Source organism: Dermacentor albipictus, chromosome 1 (assembly GCF_038994185.2).
Source record: "Dermacentor albipictus isolate Rhodes 1998 colony chromosome 1, USDA_Dalb.pri_finalv2, whole genome shotgun sequence".
NCBI lineage: Eukaryota > Metazoa > Arthropoda > Arachnida > Ixodida > Ixodidae > Dermacentor > Dermacentor albipictus.
In genome coordinates this window covers 419970073-419989916 of record NC_091821.1, presented here as the reverse complement: position 1 = coordinate 419989916, position 19844 = coordinate 419970073, and the positions used below count along the sequence as shown (strand labels likewise).

Genomic DNA, 19844 nt, shown 5'->3' with positions numbered 1-19844 from the left:
CGCGAGACACGCTCCTTGTTAACGAAAATACGGGGCAATGCAGAAACAGTTCGGCTGCAATATTCACCTGCTGTATATGGCAACATGTCGTGCATCTTGTTTCGTTGCATGAGCGATGTGGCATATGAAAAAGGTGTGCCAAAAAGGACATTACACTGCAATATCCACATATCGTAAAGAGAGCTGTAACCGCTCAGCAATCAAGTTGATGTTTATTTCAGACAGTCAGGATTGAGTCAGTGAGGCTTATTGCACCTTATAGGCCACCAATACAGGTAGGCTTGTTTCCTGTAGCGTAAGAACGATAGATCGCATGGAACAAGCAGCACAAATGGATGGTGGGCGTAGTGTCTAACTGCTCAGACAAGGTCGACGTAGCCGCGACCTATAGAGGCAACCAGAAATGAGGCGGCTATATTGCAACGCCCGTCGTTGCCGTTAATTATGCAGTGAATTATTAATACGGACTTACTCAACGAGGGAATATGATATTCGGTTTACGCAGACCGTACGGTTCGCCACCAGATTTCCCGAGTCCTTTATACCCGTGGCCCAACGCCTGGTGGCAGAACACGCCACAGTCACGTCCGCTGCAGCCATGGCCGTCAGCGCCGCCTGACGGATCTTCAAGCCAACGGCCAGCGGACCCTTGGAACCCCGGCATGCAGGTTCGACTGGTCTAGCCGGCATCGTGTCCTCTCAGATAAACTCGCGCGTATACGTGAGACCGCGGCGACAAGGCCTGTGCACTCTGCTTCAGGACATCGTGCAACTGGGGCCTAACGTGCCATTGCGAAGCCCGGTGTGACGAAAGCGGTGACGTCAATATCACCGCGGCGTACTCTGCACCATTCCCATTACATTCTACGGCAGACGACCTTAGTAGCATGACGTCATAAGCAGAGTGCACAGGCCTTGTCCCATCTAGGTGGCTTTGGTGTACGCACGCCCCGTGCTCGTACGCCCCGCTTGTTCTTCCGCGCCGGCATCTCTCGAATCTCGAGCGCAGGAGCACTCCGCGCACTGTAGAGTACTGCTTTCTGGGAACATCGTCGTGCATGCAGTCAGTGCAGAGCAAAAAAGAGCGTGAGTATTGATACTTCCTTTCCAGAGTACTGAATATGTCCTTACCCAATACTTCAATATCGTTCCGTTCGCGCGCAGCAACGAAATTCGTTCGACACCTCTGTCGGTCCGCCCCTGCTGGGCGGTGCGCAATATTTATTTACGCGCTCGTAAGCGAGCCGCGCTTGTCTGTCGACCTCCAAGCCACTCGGCCTGCTGAAAAATTAATTAAATTTCGCTATTTTAAGCGCCAATACCGTGATCTCCTTTAGACACGTCACAGTGGGCGCTCCCGAGAAATTTTGACTAACTGGGGTTCTTTAACACGTACCTACACTCGGCCTGTTGAGCGGCCGCGTCTGGCCTTCTTCACAGGCACTTTCAGGCTTTTGTACAGTGTGTGTTCGAGACTCCATCCCTCAGTGGCGGCCGTACGCGTACACAGTTCACAGCACTGAAGTTCTGTTTAGCACTAATGTTCAGCTTAGACAGCATGCAGCGCTAGACGTGGCAGGCGCAGCGGACTTTTTTCGCGCTCAGCGTCCTTACTCGACGTGCTTAGAGTTTGGAGGGAGTTTACAGAGTTTTTTTTTTAGCTTCATGGTCACTCTTGAAGGTGTCTGCCGATTCCGCCAGACAGGATGTGGTCAGCAGGCTTTCCTCTACCCTGTCGAGAAGTCTCTCTCTCTCTCTCTCTCTCTCTCTCTCTCTCTCTCTCTCTCCCTCCCTCTCTCTCTCTCTCTGTCTCTCTCTCTCTCTCTAATTTTGCAATGCAATGCCGTTCGCGATTCCAGCCGACGTATGTGGTGCCACCAGCTCCGGGACAAATAGCCTCTTCGTGGTACTCGACGCAGATGCAGCAGCAACCGCCGCTAGGGGGCCCGTTCCCACCCTATGGCCTGCAGCAAAGTGCTTCCGCTACAACCATTGGCCCGCTTGCTGACCTACTCGGCTACGGCAAGCACGAGTTGTTCCCATCTGTGATCGCTCATTGAATAGACTGGCGTGGCCATCGCGTTAAAGATGGAATACTAACTTGCGACAGACAGCGGAATGCAATAATGCTTTTCCGCGCTAGGCATCGCGGAATACTTGAAGCACATTATTACGTGTAATAGGCATAACTTGAGTTCAACCATAGTTTAATAATAATAATAATAATAATAATAATAATAATAATAATAATAATAATAATAATAATAATAATAATCAACTTGTAAACCAAAGGCCGTATATTCGCAACAGAATTGTTATACTGAAACTGTTTGTGAGGGCATGTGCCAGCAAATGGTGATGAAGGTTTTATTAGCCAAGACGGGTGGCCGTTGGCAAAAAGCGCTTGTGAGTTGAAAAATCTGTGAATGCGGACTCCCAAGAGGTAAGCGTGACATTAACAGCGCCCGAATGTGGCCGAACAGAAGCATGCTGTATTGTTCTAAACGCATTTTCGCGAAAGATTCTGCCAGTCATGGCGGTATAGCACCGTGACTGGCACAATTCCTTGTGTGACATATTTCATTGCAGATCTTCCTGCTTCTGGTCGCTCACTATAAGGCACCTACAAATACACGTTATTGTTTTTATTTCTACAACGCATTCCATTACATTTCTTCACGTTGCTAGATTACCTGTGCAGCTTCTTTTGTGTACCGTATGTATATTAAAAAATATTATCTCGACTTTACATCGGCTTCATATAGAGAACATTTCTACACATTTAATATTCTCTTAGACGGCCTTTCAGCACCGGTCTGAGTCGTCATAATTTGTGATCCTCTCATGTCCTCACTTGTGTTGAACTTTCGACGAATCGGTGCCGCCTTGCTGCGTTTCAAAAGTGATAAATGAGCAGTACGATATTAATTGGGAGACGTAGGGTCCACAAACGAGACGTCAGTGAAAAGACGAACTCGAGTCACGGGTTTTTCTTTTTCGATTAAGCTTTCATTCCACGACGTGACCGCGGGCGACCTTCGCTCGTTTCAGGGCCACGCGGTGCGCCGCCTATCGCCGTCCCTCCCCAGTGGACCACGCCGTCTCAACAGCGGCCAATGGGTCCCCAGCAAGGCAGCAATGAACGAGGCCATCAACAGTCCACGAAGGGTGGCAACCAACGGGTGAGTCACGAAACAGTCACGCCGAGGTGACCGCAGTTCCGCTGTTTATGCGCGGGTTCGGGCGGGTTGCTCTCGTCGTGTAGCGAGCGAAATTATTCAGTCGCATTCCGGTGGCGGCGCGAACTCGAGTCTAGCTCGCCTTCTGCTAACGTCATTACATTGCGGTGATTTATGCCTGCATGCGTAGGAGAAGACGTCATTAGAGACTTTTAGCCTGTCCGCTATTCCGGTAAACGGGAGTGGTATGGGCGGATTACCGGATTTGCGGGGGCGTAGCTAGATCGCTGCAGGCGCCTGGTAGCGTTGAGTTCAACCAGACAAACACAGAGCTAAAACTGCAGTAACCAACTATATCCTGCTTCGCTAGTGGTGCAAATTTTTGGCAGCGGCGTAATTGTGAACACGATTACGCCACTGTCGAATATTTACACCAGCAGCTAAGCAGAATATAGTAATTAGCTCTGTGTTTGTGTGGTTGAGCTTTGCACCACCAGCTGGCGCCACCAATTTGGCAGCTCACGTTTACGCCCCCGCTATACCGGCAAATGGCCGCACTTGCCGGAATACCGGACACGCTAAAAGTCTCTATTGACTGCGAGGAACTGTGCGCGGGAGATTGCGAATGGAGCAGTTGAGCAAACAGCATGCAACATACGCAAAGAGAGAGAGAGAGAGCCAGTGCATTGATGTAAAACTTGCTATACTCCATTCCAATGTTGCGACAGAGAGCAACCCACATGGACCTGCGCATAAAAGTGCAGACTTGGTCGGAAGAAACGAAGTTACTTCTATCGTGAGTGCAACCGACTCGCAGAAAGTAAAAGTGGCCTCCCGTTGCTTTATCTCGGCACATAAGCTTCGCAGAAGGAAGCACAGTTCGTTCACTGCTTTCCCCAACTACACTGCGCTTCGAGTTTCACGGACGAAATGCGGCGCAACCACTGCTTAGCAACGCTCATTCACGTAGTGGCGTAGTTGAACTTTTGTCTAGGACAGTACGTAGGAATAGGTGCCGAGCGTGGAGAAACAAATCTGGCTTCATGAGGTTCCGGTATCCCGACGTCTTTCTGAAACCTAATTTGATCTCGAGCTCTGAAAGTGAGGTGAGGTATAGGTGCCTTCCACAAAGCCTGCGAGTGAGGTCGGCGTTCTCGATTTCGACCTCTCGACCTAATTAAGCCGGAGTGTCCCACTATACCGCATCCCTCACAGATCATGCTTGGTTCAGACACGTGATACCCGCATTTCCGTCAGGGGTAGTTACAGTGAGGTCGAACGCTCGGCAAGGTCAGGCTGCAAGGTTGCTTTTGCACTGCCTTTCACTATTTTCTAGTTGACAACTTCAACGATTTGAAAAATTGTCCTCCACATCGCAATTTTCCGCAGAACGCACTTGGTTAAAAAAAATGGCTGTGGCTTAGGTAAGGTTAAGCCTAGGATGCGAAGCATACTAGCCTTTATTTTAGTTGTTGAACCACTGTTTGGCCTGGTGAACTGCTGTTGCTTGGTTATATTTGGTTCGGCTAGACGGAGAAACTACTCATGCATTACTGCTTCGCCTTCAAGAGTGGAACGCGACAGCGTTCCCGTCGACCCGCCAAGGGGTGTAAGACAATGGGCTACAGGGCAGCGACTACGCGCCCCGCATTGGACGCGGTGAGCGTCGAGCAAAGCAGCGTTCGGCGCGGCAACGAAATGTGCGCCTGAGCAAGAGACGCACGCCTTAGAAACAGCTCGTTTCTAAGGCAACACCGCATTCACTAGAGGCGCTTTTGTACCGCTTTGAAGCATCGTACTCGTGGCTCAGTGGTAGCGTCTCCGTCCCACACTCCGGAGACCCTGGTTCGATTCCCACCCAGCCCGTCTTGCAAGAGTTGAGCCAAAGCCACTTCTCCTCTGTCGTGACGTCACGGTGTCACGTGGTTTCAAGGCGACACCGCCGCGCCTGAGGAGCTGGGTTGAGCTCTCGTAATATGCTTCGCATAAAAAGAGAAAAAGGATGATAGCTAGCGCAGAAAATGAATTGCGAGCTTTTCTTCTTGCATGTCGCACCCAACTTGCGCAGCCGATGACGCCAGCATCACGATTGAAATTTCAACGGCGTTTTCGCATATTTCGACCCTTTTTACGCAAGGGAAGTGTCCATGAGCGGCCAGCTTGAGCGCTTGCATGCTTTTCAAAGCACTGTATAACTTTCTTATCAATTAACGAGGAGTTAGCACTGATCAAGCGGTGTCAATAGTCTATGATGTAAGAGGTAAGTGGTGAAGTTGAATGGAAACGTGGCCGCGCATTTTCTTTAACTTTTCTTTCGGGCTTACAAAGCTTACTCTCGCTGTAAGACTCATGCTAAAAGACTCACAGTACCTATTGAGCACTAAAATATATTACAGCCCAATTATTTCTCATACACTTTTACAGCACATTTTATATTAAAGTCCTTAGTGGGGGCGAGCTTAATGTATAAATAATCTTTCTGATGTGCAGATGATACAACTATAGTCCATAAATACCTTAACTAGCCTACTGGCCACTGATCTCAGAAATATTCGCGACTGGTGCGAAGATAACGGTGTAACGATTAATCTAAATAAAATACAGTTCGTTGCTTTCAATTCGAGTCGGAATCCTCCCTCACCTACGCCTGTCATTACTATCAATTGCGACCACCTTCTTAGTACTCCTTAGTGCACATTACTGGCGGTTGTTCTTGACGCCCACTTTAGTTACGACCACCACATTATTTATGTAAAGCAGATGATAGCTCACGGTAGAAGAATTAAAGCCTGACTATGTTTCAATTTCCCTACTTTATTCGGCGTGTACTACGAGCTCAACCACAGCAGTATAACTTCATTGGCGAATACTTACCTATCTAACATAAACGATTTCGAAACAAAGCCATTCACATGCTAACATTTAGTCCACCGTTCACCAGTACACAATCGTTGCTTCAACAATATGGTATATTATAAGTGTACGATGCGCTCAAATAATAAGTGAAATTTTTCTCTCCTTTTTTTTGCGCTTGGTTTGCCACGCGGCATAATTTTGTTATAAGTCTAAAATTGGTACTCTACTACAGGCTTGCCTGGAACAATTTTTTATTATGATTAGTACGCACTGCGGCAATAAATACAGCTATTTGTGCGGCTGTTCAATTCCAGAATAACGCAGCTTGAAGTATTGAGCAATTGTTATCTTTACGAGCGTTTAAGAAAGAACTTCTTTCATTTATTCTTCACTGTTGGACGGTGCAACTAATGCGTATTTTTTTCGTTATGTTTCTTTTTAAATTTTTGCGACGTTCACTGTGCTGATATTTTTATGGTGCGTATTAATCAGGTATATTTGCCGTGGTTTTGTTCTTACAACTATGTAAAAATACTTTGTTGTCATTTTTTTGTATTTATCTCCACTAATTTCTAACAAGAGTTCGCCTATCAGCCATGTGCTATGGTACCTCCTTCTTAATAGGTACCCTATGATGGTATAACTACGTTAGCAATTACAGGGGCATTCCAGGCGAATTCACGCCATCATCGTCGTCGTCGCCACTGCCGTTATTGTCCATATCAAGTCGAAGAGCGATCATAATATTGACAATTATGACGTGTTTCGCGATAACAACCTATCACTCAGCGCGGCGCCGTATCTTTAGGTGTGAGGGCAAGAGTGAGAGAGTCAGCCGAGAAGGATGGTGGCTCGACGGACGCCGTCTTCCCGCTCACCCACTGTTGAGCCCGAAAAAGGGGGGAGGGGGCTGAGCGCGCACTACGTTGGGGGAGGGGGAAGGTAGAGAAGTGAGTGCGGTGGACCATTGGACCATTTCGGATAGAGTCACTAGAAAAAATTTCAGAGTACCGCAAAGGTCGGGATTTGACTGGCAACACTGAGCGGCCACCGCCATACACCTTCCAAGCCGACTGCGTCGCGGGAAGGCCGCTGTGTTGGAAGAGCTTGATATTCGGCGACATATCGGGTTGAGTGTTTACTGAAGTACAAATACTTTGTGCCCGGAGATAATGGTTGCCAAGAACGAAAAGGACATGTTATTTTGGCGATGTTATCCAGCCGGTGGTTGTTTTGCACGCCGATCGTGTTTACACCTGGAACTGTGCTACGATTGCGGGCAGCAGCTTAGCGCTGCTATCGCGAGCTTATGCACGCGTTTTTTTTTCCCTTCCGCGGAGCAAGCTACGAAGAAAACGTTTCGTCACTTCGAGCCGCAATGAGGCAAGCTTGTGCTTTTGGGCATGAATATCGAGGACCGCCGTCGGCTTCTACTGAATGTTTCCAAGCAGGACGAAACACCCGACAGTGTCACAGGTACGTACGTTCACTGTGTAATTTCACAAGCTAAATCGGATACATTTAATTTAGTTTGTAATCCGATACCGCGCGTTCTCGACTCTGCCGGGCGACTTCGTCCGCCGTATACGCACGACACATTGCGACTGCCGTGTGCGCATCGGTGCTTGGCCGTGATCGTAAGACGATCTGTGCACAGCAGGCGTAAAAACCAACTGCGATGACCATTTTGCGCACTAAATCTTGAGGAAGGCCAATATGAGCCATTTGTGTGATTACAGCAGCTTATATGTACTTCTGTACACTGATAATGAGCGAGAGTTTGCTACATTGCGGTTTATGAACGCGGCTGTCTAGTGCGTTCATGAGCGGCTGCTCTTCTCAACTGATTTATGACTGTTTTCTTAGACTACCAGGAATTGCTGCGTGTAAAAAAAAAGGCAGGAACGCCCGCTGATGACGCAGCACTTTTTTTTCTAAGTTGCATGGGCGATGTATAAAATTATTGTGCTTTTAGAGCGGTTTATGTGACATGCATAGTGACAGAGTGAAACTAAAGCTACTGGGTGTTCTGTTGTTTTGTATTTCTTGTTATGCATCAAGCACAGCATTATTTGGGTATGCACCGTAGCATTTCAACATAAAACATATGTATGTTGACTTCAGTTCATTGCATGCGCTCGGCTTACAAGCTCAAAATTTGAAGCATGCGTTTTGAATATCACCTGGCCGTTGGTTTCAGGCTCAAAATGCGTATGTATGAATGAGCAAAGGATAAGTGTAAAAAAGGAAGTATCAAGGGCCTCCTATTGACCAAATTTTAAGAAAGGACTGCAATGTGTCAGATTCTGCAGTCTTGTGTGTAGGTGACCAAAGGAAAATAAATCAAAAGATGAGTTACTTGATATTACATGCATGCAGTGTTGGGTAATATTTTCTTAAATGTCATGTGTATAGGTCAGTTTCATTTGTAATGTACATCCAGGTACAAATCGCACATTCAATGAAAGCAAGGCAGTAAACAATATGAGTGCTTTGTGTGCGGTAAGCGATAGCCACCTTGCACACATTTATTGACATATATAACATATACATTGCACTTTCATTTTCCCGACCACAAGCCTACGGCTTTAGTCATGAACAAAGTCGAACTTTGGGCTAGTTGGCAATAATTTTTACAGAGATACCTGCCGAATAAACAAAGGACGGGGAAAGAAGGATGGCACAAATGCAAACAGACAAAGAAAGCTTTTATTTCAGAGGCATACCCAAGGAGACCAACATGTCGGTGCTCACCGATGATGCAGAAAGCCTGTTTCAGAAATTGTGCAGAGAGTATAGATGACCCACTGTCCTCAGTGCCACAAAAGAACAGCAGAAAAAGGAATTTCAGATTTTGCCCTGCTTTCACCATATCTCTCTGTTCCCAAATGGTAGCAGAAAAATTCAGCACAGGCGTAATCTTCACACGCTCCCACTTCCCGCACAAGTTGTCAAGCCTTTACACACTTTTCAGCTGAAGTATGGTGAAAAAACTGGTTTGTGATATGAAGCATACCACCAAGCTTATTGAATGTGCAGCACTCATGGTTTGCAAGATATCTCTGAGCTGTAGGTCTGTTCATATAGGGCAAACTGGTCGTTTCCTAAACAACTGACGAAGAGAACATGGTGCTTCACTTAACAAAAATAATGCTCAGTATGTCTGTTTGCACTGTAAAGCTTGTAGTTTTTATCTGCTGTACAGAAACACAGAAGTCTTAGGACGATTAAAAGACAAGTTAGCTAGGGAGATTCTTGAGGCGCCTCTCATTCACAGGTTCAGAAGAGACGCATGTCACTGATATATCTGGTGTTGATTTTCTTCAAAGAGCACTTAGGTTACTTAATTCTAGATAATATAGTTTTTTTACGTTTTAAGGTGAGGCTTTAATCTTGTTTTTAATTTTGCTACAAGTATGAAGCTTTCACCTTCTTTGCTTTTGGTGGTTTTTGCTGTGATACAAATTTTTTCATGTAATCACAAAACATCATTCCTGTTTAAGTGTAGTGGCTGGGCGCACACATTGCTTTCCTTAATGCTGTTGTCAATTCAAGCTCATCCCGTCTTTCCTTCATCATCCTGTATTTCCGAGTAAAGTCTCCCTGTCAAATGTGATCATGAAGCAGGCACACCATGCAAACTTAAAAAATGGGCAGACTAAGACACTTTGGCACCTAAAAACAAAGTGCACGTAAGTGAGTTATAATGCTCTTTTTTTCTCTTTATGGCACATAAGGCAAATGTGCTTATGCTGAAGAGACTTGGAAGTGTAGGTACACCTGAAGTAGAAATTAAGAATGGCTTAGTTTTGCTCCTTGCGACTAACAAACTGCCTGCAACATCCATCATGTACGGAAGCTACAAGTTCTGAAGCCTAATGAACTTTATTATTTCTTTTTTCGGATTTATAAACATAGCTTTAACTAAGCTTCAATGTGTGCGTTGCTTGGAATGTATCACAATCTGTAATTACTGTGCTAGCAAACAAGTTTCAGTTGCAGCGCCAATCATCACAATGGCAGTGAGGTGAAGCGAATGCCCCTGCTGTTGCGCCCTCGGGCTAAGGGGGGTAATCATTGACTAAAGAATAAATAGTAGTTATGGTGGCAGCAACTGCATTTCTTTCATACATTAATTTTTGATGGCACTTCAGAGGATGCTTTGCTATCTGTGAAAAGCTTTCAAAAAGCCCACGGGATCAGCAGATACAGTTTGAGCTATGAAATTGTCTACCTTGTCATAAATTAACTACTCTGCATTACTCTGCAGCTGAATGGCACCGACAGAGACACAGGTAGCCAACGGAGCACACGGAGGTCCTCATCTGGCACCACTGGGAAGGCACAGCACTACACAAGAAAGGAACCCTCTTACAACTCATAAGAACGGGCGCTGGTGACTGGTGCCAGAACCTGCCCCACAAGCCTTGTTTCCTAGCAAATATGCAGGTGAGCCAGCTCCTCTTCATCCGCATGTTCCAAGCAAACAGTCATTCAAAAAGTATACATCACTGACCTCACCTCCAGAAGCAAACACGTTTGTTTCACCTACGGAACACACTGGAGGCTGACACCACTAGTGTGGAAAATAAACAAAGTAGAAGCGCTGCAAACAGCACATGCAAGACTAGAAACACCTATCACCCCTGCAGTCATCTTGAACAGCAAGTGGAGTTTGCTGTACAACACAAAGATAACAACTACCCAGTACTGACAACACCATTTAAAAGTACCAACTCTCAAATAGCAACACCATTAGCGTGTACGAACAAAAACAAAATGAATTTTGTATATATGACAATGAAACTGCAGGAGCATGAACACCAGAAAACACCGATTGCACACTATCTCCTTAAAACCACAGCAAAGTCTGATTTCATCCTTCTGCGGAATACAGAAAATAGCTTTTGAAGCTGCAAAGCCTTACATACAAGCCATAATAAGCCGAGTCGGCCAGTACTCTCATCCTAAGCACGGACTAGAACAGCTGCTCAAATACACTCGACATTTTGCACGATGGTCTTATATGCAGCATCAACCACCACACAAGTATGAATGTGTGCTTACAACCCTCCTAAACAATGCAATCCAAGAACATTTAAAACGCATCAAACTGCTTGAATAAATTTTAAAAATTCTGTACCATGCATACAGCTTCTACACACAAAAACATAAGAGCAACCATAAACAGCACAAACTGGGTTAAGTGCACAAAACTCCAGCAGGCAATTTTTTCCCCCATAGTGCAGCAAATTAAGCATTAGTGGAATGGCTAAGAGAGACTAGACAAAGAGCCGCAGGCATTCAATATCTGTGCCATCCGACTCCCCTAACACAGACTTGGTCAGGTTTTAAAAAAAGCGGAACCAGCTTGCAGTGATGAGCCAAGAGTCCAAAATAAATAAGCCAGAAAAAAATAATTAAATATTGCAAACTGGAATAATGTCTTCTTTGCCTGACTCTGGAGGCTGAACTCAGCATGGAATATCATATGTGACAAAATTCACACCAAACATACATGGTAGTTGTTAGTAGAGGACTATGAACACCTAATATTGTTCTGTGTTTTCTTGTGTCAAACGATGCGTTACAAAATAGAATACATGGGTTACCGGGCAGTATTTGCCTACAGTGCTAAATAATTTATAATGGATTTTCTTCTCTCATGCTGTTTCTGTTTCATCGACGAACGACTGATGTCAAGCTCATGTGTTGGTCACGTGATCCACTAAAAAAAACTAACAATCATTGATGTGTAGTTATAATTTACTGCAACATTTAATCCAACCTTTTCCAAGACCTGGAATGACAAAAAATGACCTGTCAGCGATTATATTAGTTTTTCTACAAAATCACGTGACGAAAACATCAACTTGACATCACAGTCGTCGTTCGGTGAAACTGGAATAGCGTCATGAAGAAATTAAATTGTTAATTATTTAGCGGTTGTACGCCAATACCACAGGCTGCTCCATGTATACGAATGTCTAACACATCGTTTGAAACAAGAAAACATGCAAGCAAAAATTTGTCGTCTATAGTCCTTTAAGGGTACTAAAGACAGTGTATCAAGCCCATATTACAAAAACATGTCGGCCTTTTCAGCCTGAGACATACAAAATGTGGAATAATGGTAACCCACTGTCAACTCTTAGTACAGTGCAACAGCATATTGATATGGACACAGAATTTAAGAATGGTCTAGCTCTTGAAGCATAAAGTTACAGCTCACTTCACGTTTGAAATAGCTGCACGCATGCCAACACTTTTTGATCCGCACTTAGAGTTTTGTGCTGCTTTCTTTTGCAGCATTTCATTTTTTGCACGCAGTGCAAAGCGCAGCCTACACAACAAAAATTCATGCACAACTTTGTCTGCAACATTGTGACATGCAGGAAAGACAGTGAACGTGGGCTCCACGGCTGCAATGAGGGTTCTGACCTGATCAACGTTGACTTTCCCCATGACAAGAGACTCTTCATTCACCCTGAAGTATGTCTCCACACACTCAGTGAGGTGCATAATATTTTCGGATGGTGTGCAAAGAGATTGCTTGTCTGGAATGTAGTTCTTGAGTGCCAAAAACCTGTTTTCATTCTTTGCCGGCTGAACCAATAAAGTTGTGCAACTCTCACAGAGCTTGTGCTTTTTCATGATGTTGCGTGCCACATAACCAGCGACATACTGTAGAGACTGTTGTTCTTCAGGCTCAAGGTCTCCTACTTCCTCTGGCATATTTATGTTATCTAGTTCTTCAGCCAAATCAGGTCGGGAGGAAAGAAAATCTGTTAGCTGAACAGAGTCATCAATGTCGTAAGAGCCATGCCTGCTTGGCTTGAAGAATTGTGCCAGGACAATGACTCTTAAGGTATACTTGAATTCTCGTGCCCTGGGTACGGGCGTCTTAACTCTTATTGTGCTAAATAGGTTCTCGAGCGCGTCTTGGCAGAGGCGACTCAACAGCAGAAATTTCAGAGTCTTGCTTTGCACATACAGTTTGCGTAAGTTCAGTGCAGTTGTAGTCGTTATTATTATGCCGGCCTGGACAGGCTTCCATGCTGCATTCGTCTTTCCTTTGTCAATGATGCGGAGGTTCCTGAAGACCTCCATGAAGTCAGTCAGGAAGGTCACAGCTTCCTTTCCCTTTTCAGGGCAGAGGTCGCTCAACGCCATGGTTGGCGTCCGAGATGTCATGAGGGAAAACCACTTGAACACCTGGTCCACGAACCATGCTGTCGTAAGGGCCTCTTCGTCCATTTTGCCCTGCTCGACCAGAAGCCGTAGGGCAGATGCTACTGCATGGTTAAATACAGCATATGCTGTGCCTACATTCATTTTTTCATAATGGCTGGGATTTAAATGCTTTGACTTCAGGCGTGGAGCAAGCTTCAGGCTATGCTTCTCGTCGATCTCACATAGCTGCTCTAGGTACTTCATGGAGACCTGCAGAAGCAGCAAATGATCATTGTCATTTTGCATGTGTAGGCTAATGTAGCATAGTGTATGTTTACAGGTGCCTGCCTCTCATGTAATGCCCTCAAAAAGGGACTCTTGAGTTATATGAATAAATAAATGAAACTGTAAAACCATATTTGTATTTATTTAAGCTGAATCCTATAGATGCTTCACACTGAAGTAAATAATCTTCATTGCAGAAGCAAAAGTTACAACATTTTCCAAATAATTAAACTCCATTGTGCACGCTACGTTGTGAACAGCAATGTAAGATGGTGTGAGACTCGGCAACTTACCTCATTGGATGGCAACTTGTTATTCCGCACCGTGTCGTCGTCTAGAAGGATTCTTTGTTGCCGAACCAGGTGCCCGCGCAAGTTCTTGAGCAGGTGGGGTGCGTCCGCAAGGAAATGGAGGCTACGGTCGTTTCCACATGGATGGGGACAGCTGGTCCTTGGACGACCATACTTTGTGGCCATGATTCCATGCAGCTTCCAGATGGCTTGATTTCCTCCACCCATGTCTGAAGTAATGCAGTCCACTGCTAGACCGATGCTTTCACTGCGCCTGATGATTTCAAATAGCAAGTCCAGTACCTTTGCTGCATCAAAGGATTCACCTGAAATGAAAACAAAATGCTGAAACCTTTCATTTATTTTGCACATTTCACTCATTGGGATATGCATACTGATGCTGTATTTATTGCATTATGCTTCTATTAGTGGTGCCTCTCACCCGCTCCACACTTGGCTGGCGCACAGCCAACATGGCAAGGCGCAAAGCCAAGTCGATAACCGCCTTGCTTCATTTTTTATGCTACATTCTTTCACTCGTCAGCCGCTTAGGAGGTTTAGCAAGCAAGCGACGACAGCGTGTCACCAATGGTCATCACTACATATAGCTACGTAGCATTCTACACAGTACTGACAACTCATTTCAGCTTTATTCTGTGGATTGTCATTGCCTGTGACCCTAGGTGGTCTTAACCGACACCAACTGCATTTTCTGTAAGCCTCCCCTATGCATTAGCTCGCTACCATCCAAGAAAAAGTAGGCAGTTCAGTAAAGATTCTAGGAGGAATGTTGCCACTCTGTGTTACACATCACTGGCACGCAATTCTTCAGGAATTGGCCAAACAGTCTCTGCAGTTATGCGCATAAGAAAAATGAAAACATTGTGTTGTTCCCAACTTTACGTGCAAAAATTCACTTAACACTAACTTTCAACTGCTACTTACCTGTGAAATGATATGCGACGGTCTGCTTCCATCTTGATGCAATTCCGCCAAGCATAAAAACCAAAGCATGTGTCGCCAGTACAGGCTCTGCACTTGGGTCCGAGGAGGGGAGAGTAGGGCGGCCTGAGGGATAATTCAAGAATGCTTATTTGGGGCATAGCAGTGCAGAGCTGTCCAGTATATATCATAAAGTAAGCATGCAGTGTGCTTTATTAGCACAGGAAAGCATCAAAAATAGAAAAACAAATGATGTTGCTGTGCTGGGTTTAGTAGCACATAAGCATCTAAGCCTGTCATGTGCCAAGCTTAAGTGAGTTAAGTTGGACACCACTTTGATAACTTTGTTTATAAGGTATAACAGGTTTCATCGAAAACTACATAAATATAAGATATCCCAAGGATGCTTGAATGGCTTTCTGTGTGTACCTATGCACACACATTTAGTCATTAACGCTTAGATATTCAAATTAGAGCAGTTAAATTAGTTGCATTAATTTTTTTCACATCGCTAAATTAAGTATCACATGCCAGTGCTCATTACTGCATTGGTTTTAGCTGCAAGAGAACTACGCTGCCTGATATGTAAACGGCAGACCACATTTGTTTTTGATGAAGCCTTACCGATGACAGAGCGTGTTGTAATATCATAGTCCAAACCAGGCGTCAGTTGGATTTCGTCCAACATTAGGACTGCATAACGCTCTTCAGAGTTGAATGTTGCCACTTTTGATGCTAAAGGTGGAAACACTTCCTCAAGAATACCTAGAATGACAAGAAAAGAGCCTTTTATTATGTTTGATAGCTTTAACACTAGCCCAAGGGTATTGCAGAAAGCATAGTTAGAGTGTATCTTTGCTAACAAACATGCGTCCTGGAATGATCACGGCTACTTTTCTTTGAAATTCAAAAGTACAAGCTTCAGCCCAGTCGTTTCAAACAACCTCGCTTGTCACTATCAGAGCCTTTATAAAATCTTATCTAAAAAGATGAGTGCAAGCCTCCTGCTGCCGCCCAATATTTCTAGCTATGCTTGCTATGTGATCATCAGTGAAGTCAGTAGCTAGTCTTGAGTCGCACCTGCAATGTGGAAAATGTTTATTATGGAGCTGCAAACATTACTGCATACCTGGGGTAAACTTGATATCTTCAATATGTTTTTGAAGAGTGCGTTCAGCAGGGAGCGGCCACCCATTACCTCTCAGGTATTCATATCCTCTTCCCCCACAGGCAAGTCGGACCTTCAGAGACTCCTGAATTGTCTTCTGAGTCCATGATGACCCTCTCATTGTTCCCTTTTGCAGGACACGGAGCTGATCTTCTGCAAGCAGTCCACTAAATGATCTTCTCAGGGCGTCACACTCCATTTCCACCCTCGCACGCTTTTTTCTTTCCAAGTTAAGTTGGCGCTTCAGTGTGTCAGCTTCATTGAACATGTTGGGAGATGCATCCTCTTGAACATCTGAGGTTTTTGGCACTTCTGTTGCCACATCAGCAGATCCAGTATGCTCCTGTTGCTCTTTTGAAGAGTCCAGACCATCTGCTGTGCTGTCAGCAGCTGCAAAAGTTTTCATAGTGATTTTTTCGTTTCAAACACTTTTTGTGCCCAGACATGCAACCACATTACTTGTAAGTGCTACACTTAAAAGAGCAGTGCCAATGAAATAGTTGAGGTTTCTCTGTTTGGTCACAGTATCAGGCACCGATTCAAATCATTAAAAAGTTACAAGATCAATGCCAGTATACATTCAGGTACGAAATCATCCATTTTGCATTATATGTGGCTACATGATAACCGACCAACAAAGCACTGCTGCAGTGTATGTATGAAAAAAAGTTTCATTTGAGGAAAAATTACCTATTAGCAAGTTTTCCCCTTCAGGTTCAGCCTCTTCAGCCAAGTTGTTTGCTGGCGAACTAGGAAGACGGGCGAATGGTGGCTTTCTGGTTTTCTTTGGCACACGGTGTGCAAAAATGCTTGGCACAGCTTTATACTTTAGCCTCTTCTTCCCATCCACTCTAGGCTTCTCAAAGTCTTCAGCACAAAAGTGGTCCTGCAAATGTTTGTTGTATGGTTAGGAGTGTGATGCTGGTCACAGTAACGCTGGCTGCCCAAGGCGGCTGCCAGGGCTTTATTGAATGAAGCTGTTCGAGACATGTGAAATAAGAAAAAAAACATGGAAGATAGCTGTAATAATAAGTTGAAAGACCCAACTAAAGAGACGAAGAATACGTTATAAAGTTATCAAGGTTTACAAGTTTACACAGTGAAAATTAAAATAGCTCAATTGGGATGTAAACGCGCACGTGACCGCAAACACGCAGCTTCAAGGATTGCTAATATTCAACCCATTTCTATTTTTCTACCAGTGCCAACACAACTGCACAGAAAGCAGCCGTTATGTGGACGCACGACATGCACTGACCATGTTTTTATTGACTGCGATCGTCACAATTTGCGAAAAACAAGTGCCATATGGGTCGAGTGACTCGAAGCGAGAGCGTGCTCACGTGCGCGGGGAAATCATGCGAGTACCTGGTGCACGTGAGGACGCGGAATTCTCGCGCGACAAGTGTGCCTTCGCGTGCCACGAGCACGGAATAACCACGTGTGTTGAGCAACAAAAGCGTACCCGCGTCAAGCGTGCAAGGCGCGAACGATCCCTACAATGAACTCCTATTTTCGTAGCATCGCTAAAACCGCGTGCACTTCGCTTAAATATCTTCTAAAACAGCGCCGAGAAGCACAAGCAAGGTGCACTTACCTCGCACACACGGGTGTTTTTTGTAGGCTTGAAGTTATCCCGGCCGATTCTATGTAGCCAAGCAGAACGACGCTCTCGGTCATTTTTTCCAATCGGAATCGAGAAAAAAGTCTTTCCAGACTCGGTTCGGTTGCTGCATCCGAAGGCACAGCAACCAGGCATGATTTCTTTAGTCAAACGCGAGCGCTACAATCTGAACACAAATAACAAACGTAGGGAACCTGCGCTGCCTGCGCTTTAACTCAGGCGGCCCGCCCGGCGCTTGGAAGGTATATGGCACCCCGGAGGTCACATGGTACGGTTGGGCCAATGAACGCGGCGGCGGCGCGGGGAAAACAAATGCGGTACTCTGAAATTTTTTCTAGTGACTCTAATTTCGGAAAGTTGCGCGCGCCCCCTACGCGACCGCCGCAAAGCAGGCTGGGAATTGTGAGCGATCTTGGCGGGCAGGATCCGGCGCAGAAGCGGTACGACATGGACGTTGCGCAACCACAGGTAAAAAAAAAAGTTTTTTGGAGTGCTAGTAATAGTTTTGTTGCATGTTTTCGCCGCGCAAGTGATCTTTACATTGCCGTACAACTTTCTTGTGGTTATGCAGCCGACGCTACGAGCGCGAAGCGAGTATTTTCGCACGTGAAGCGCGCACATGTGCCAGTGTCTCGCGCTCGGAGCTTGCGTTGCATAGCAACACCTTTGTCAGCGTTTTATAGCTATGCTACTGAAGGCACGAGCGCGATCCTACGGCTAGCAGGCGTGTTTTGTTGGTGAGCACGCGCGAACAGTGCATTTATTTACTAGTCGCCCGTCGCAAACCTTCGAAGTTTGTGCGGCTGTTCCGGCGGCAGGCGTAGTACGTAGCGTACAGTACATTCATGTTTGTTGCAACAGTGCGACACCCTCTTGTGAGAATTTATGTGCTGTATTTCAGCAAAATACCTCGTTATCGAGCACTGCCCATTCAGTCTTTTGGTTACATCGGGCTATTTAATCTACGGACGAGTCTGAAACAAGCATATCGTCGAAAGGAACGGGCAGCGCATACGTTCAGTAATGTACATCTTGCAAGAAATAAGTAGCTGAGTTGGCGCTTAGCTTGTGCCAGCGAATTTTCTTGCCTATAGTGTTGTTTGAATAGCACGCAGCAAGTACGAAGTAGAACCAACAAGCTCTTCTATTAGTACTGTTACATTCAGTGTATATAGCTGAGCATAGCATTGCGGTATAGATAGCAGTTGCTGTTTGTTTGACAGCTCGTACTACCTCGGTCGCGGTGTACATTACTGACTACCGTGGAGTGCAGATAGACGCACCCAAAATATGAACGTGCCTCGGTGGCTACAAGTAACGCGAACGCGGTCTAAAAAAACTGCGGCGGATGTTTTGGCTAGCCTGAAAAGTATTGAACGCGCCAGTACCTTGTACTAGGGCGGCCTCAGAGTTTTAAGTTAGCTAGTGGCTTACGGAGCCCGTCCTTGTGCAACATTCTTCACGACCGCGCATAGTGAACGAAACAGGTTCAGCGTTGCTTTTCAAGCATGCTTGCCACAAGTGACCAAGACACAATGAATGAATACTCTTTTATTTCAAGATCGCATTGATGATCCCATGATCAGCTGTGTATGCTTCCATGCTCTGTTCATATGTGGAGTGCCGAAGAAAACATTTTGACGCTTGCTTATACCCATGTTGCAGGAACCACTACGAGCCATTGAAAATACTCATCCTCTTCAAGCAAGGTTACCGAAAGGACCATGGACAAAGCAGTTAAAAGACGTGCCGGATGGTTTCTCAGAGCAAGAAATCTTGGCACATCAGAATGCACATAGTGCTCAGAAGCATACTATAAGCGGATACAGGATGTTTAAAGCAGATAAGGTTCACAATGTTCTTATTTGCAAGGCTGACAGTTCCACTTTTCTTAAAGCAACCGTGGAGGCATCGTTCTCTTTGGCAAAATTATATAACACTGCTGCTGTGCTCTCGTCAAATGGAACTGTGGTTGAAGGAACCTGCAACTGCCGGGCTGGAGCTGCAGGTGTTTGTAAACATGTAGCTGCCTTACTATGGTTTGTACTAGACTTGAAGCGCTCTGGGGCAGCCTACGTGCGAGACACACAGTCGTGTACAGACAAACCCAGAGCATGGGGTACTGGCGCTAAGAAGGCCAACATGCACTCACGCGAGTTCTCACAACTACGTTTTGTGAAACATATGCCAATGAAAGCTGGCAGGCATCTGACTCGAGAAACCACAGTTTCTCTGACAGTGACAGAAGACCATATTAAGAGAATGTATCAGACACAGAAAAATATTCCAAACGCCATGCTATGCAAGACGCTGGAGGACAACCACTT

The 19844-nt window shown here is 45.4% G+C and overlaps 1 protein-coding gene and 1 long non-coding RNA gene across 4 annotated transcripts in view; both read left to right on the top strand.

The window, feature by feature from the left end:
* LOC135900396 (uncharacterized) overlaps positions 1-19844 on the top strand; it is a 43479-nt gene that overhangs the window by 6471 nt on the left and 17164 nt on the right. The window contains exons 3-5 of one of the 2 annotated variants that reach the window (XM_065429887.1): positions 506-668; positions 1920-2022; positions 3052-3182. In XM_065429887.1, the coding sequence (XP_065285959.1) occupies positions 506-668; positions 1920-2022; positions 3052-3182 (397 nt within the window). Of the gene's footprint in view, positions 1-505; positions 669-1859; positions 2023-3051; positions 3183-19844 lie in introns of both variants that reach the window. The other variant, XM_065429886.1, reaches the window with a different exon arrangement.
* Positions 7023-13325, top strand: LOC135900395 (uncharacterized). Of its 2 annotated transcripts, XR_010563858.2 has the most exons (4): positions 7023-7511; positions 10306-10484; positions 12431-12527; positions 13187-13325. It is a non-coding gene; the product is annotated as an uncharacterized lncRNA (long non-coding RNA). The 2 variants fall into 2 exon arrangements; XR_010563857.2 differs by lacking the exon at positions 13187-13325 and having other exon boundaries at positions 12431-12669.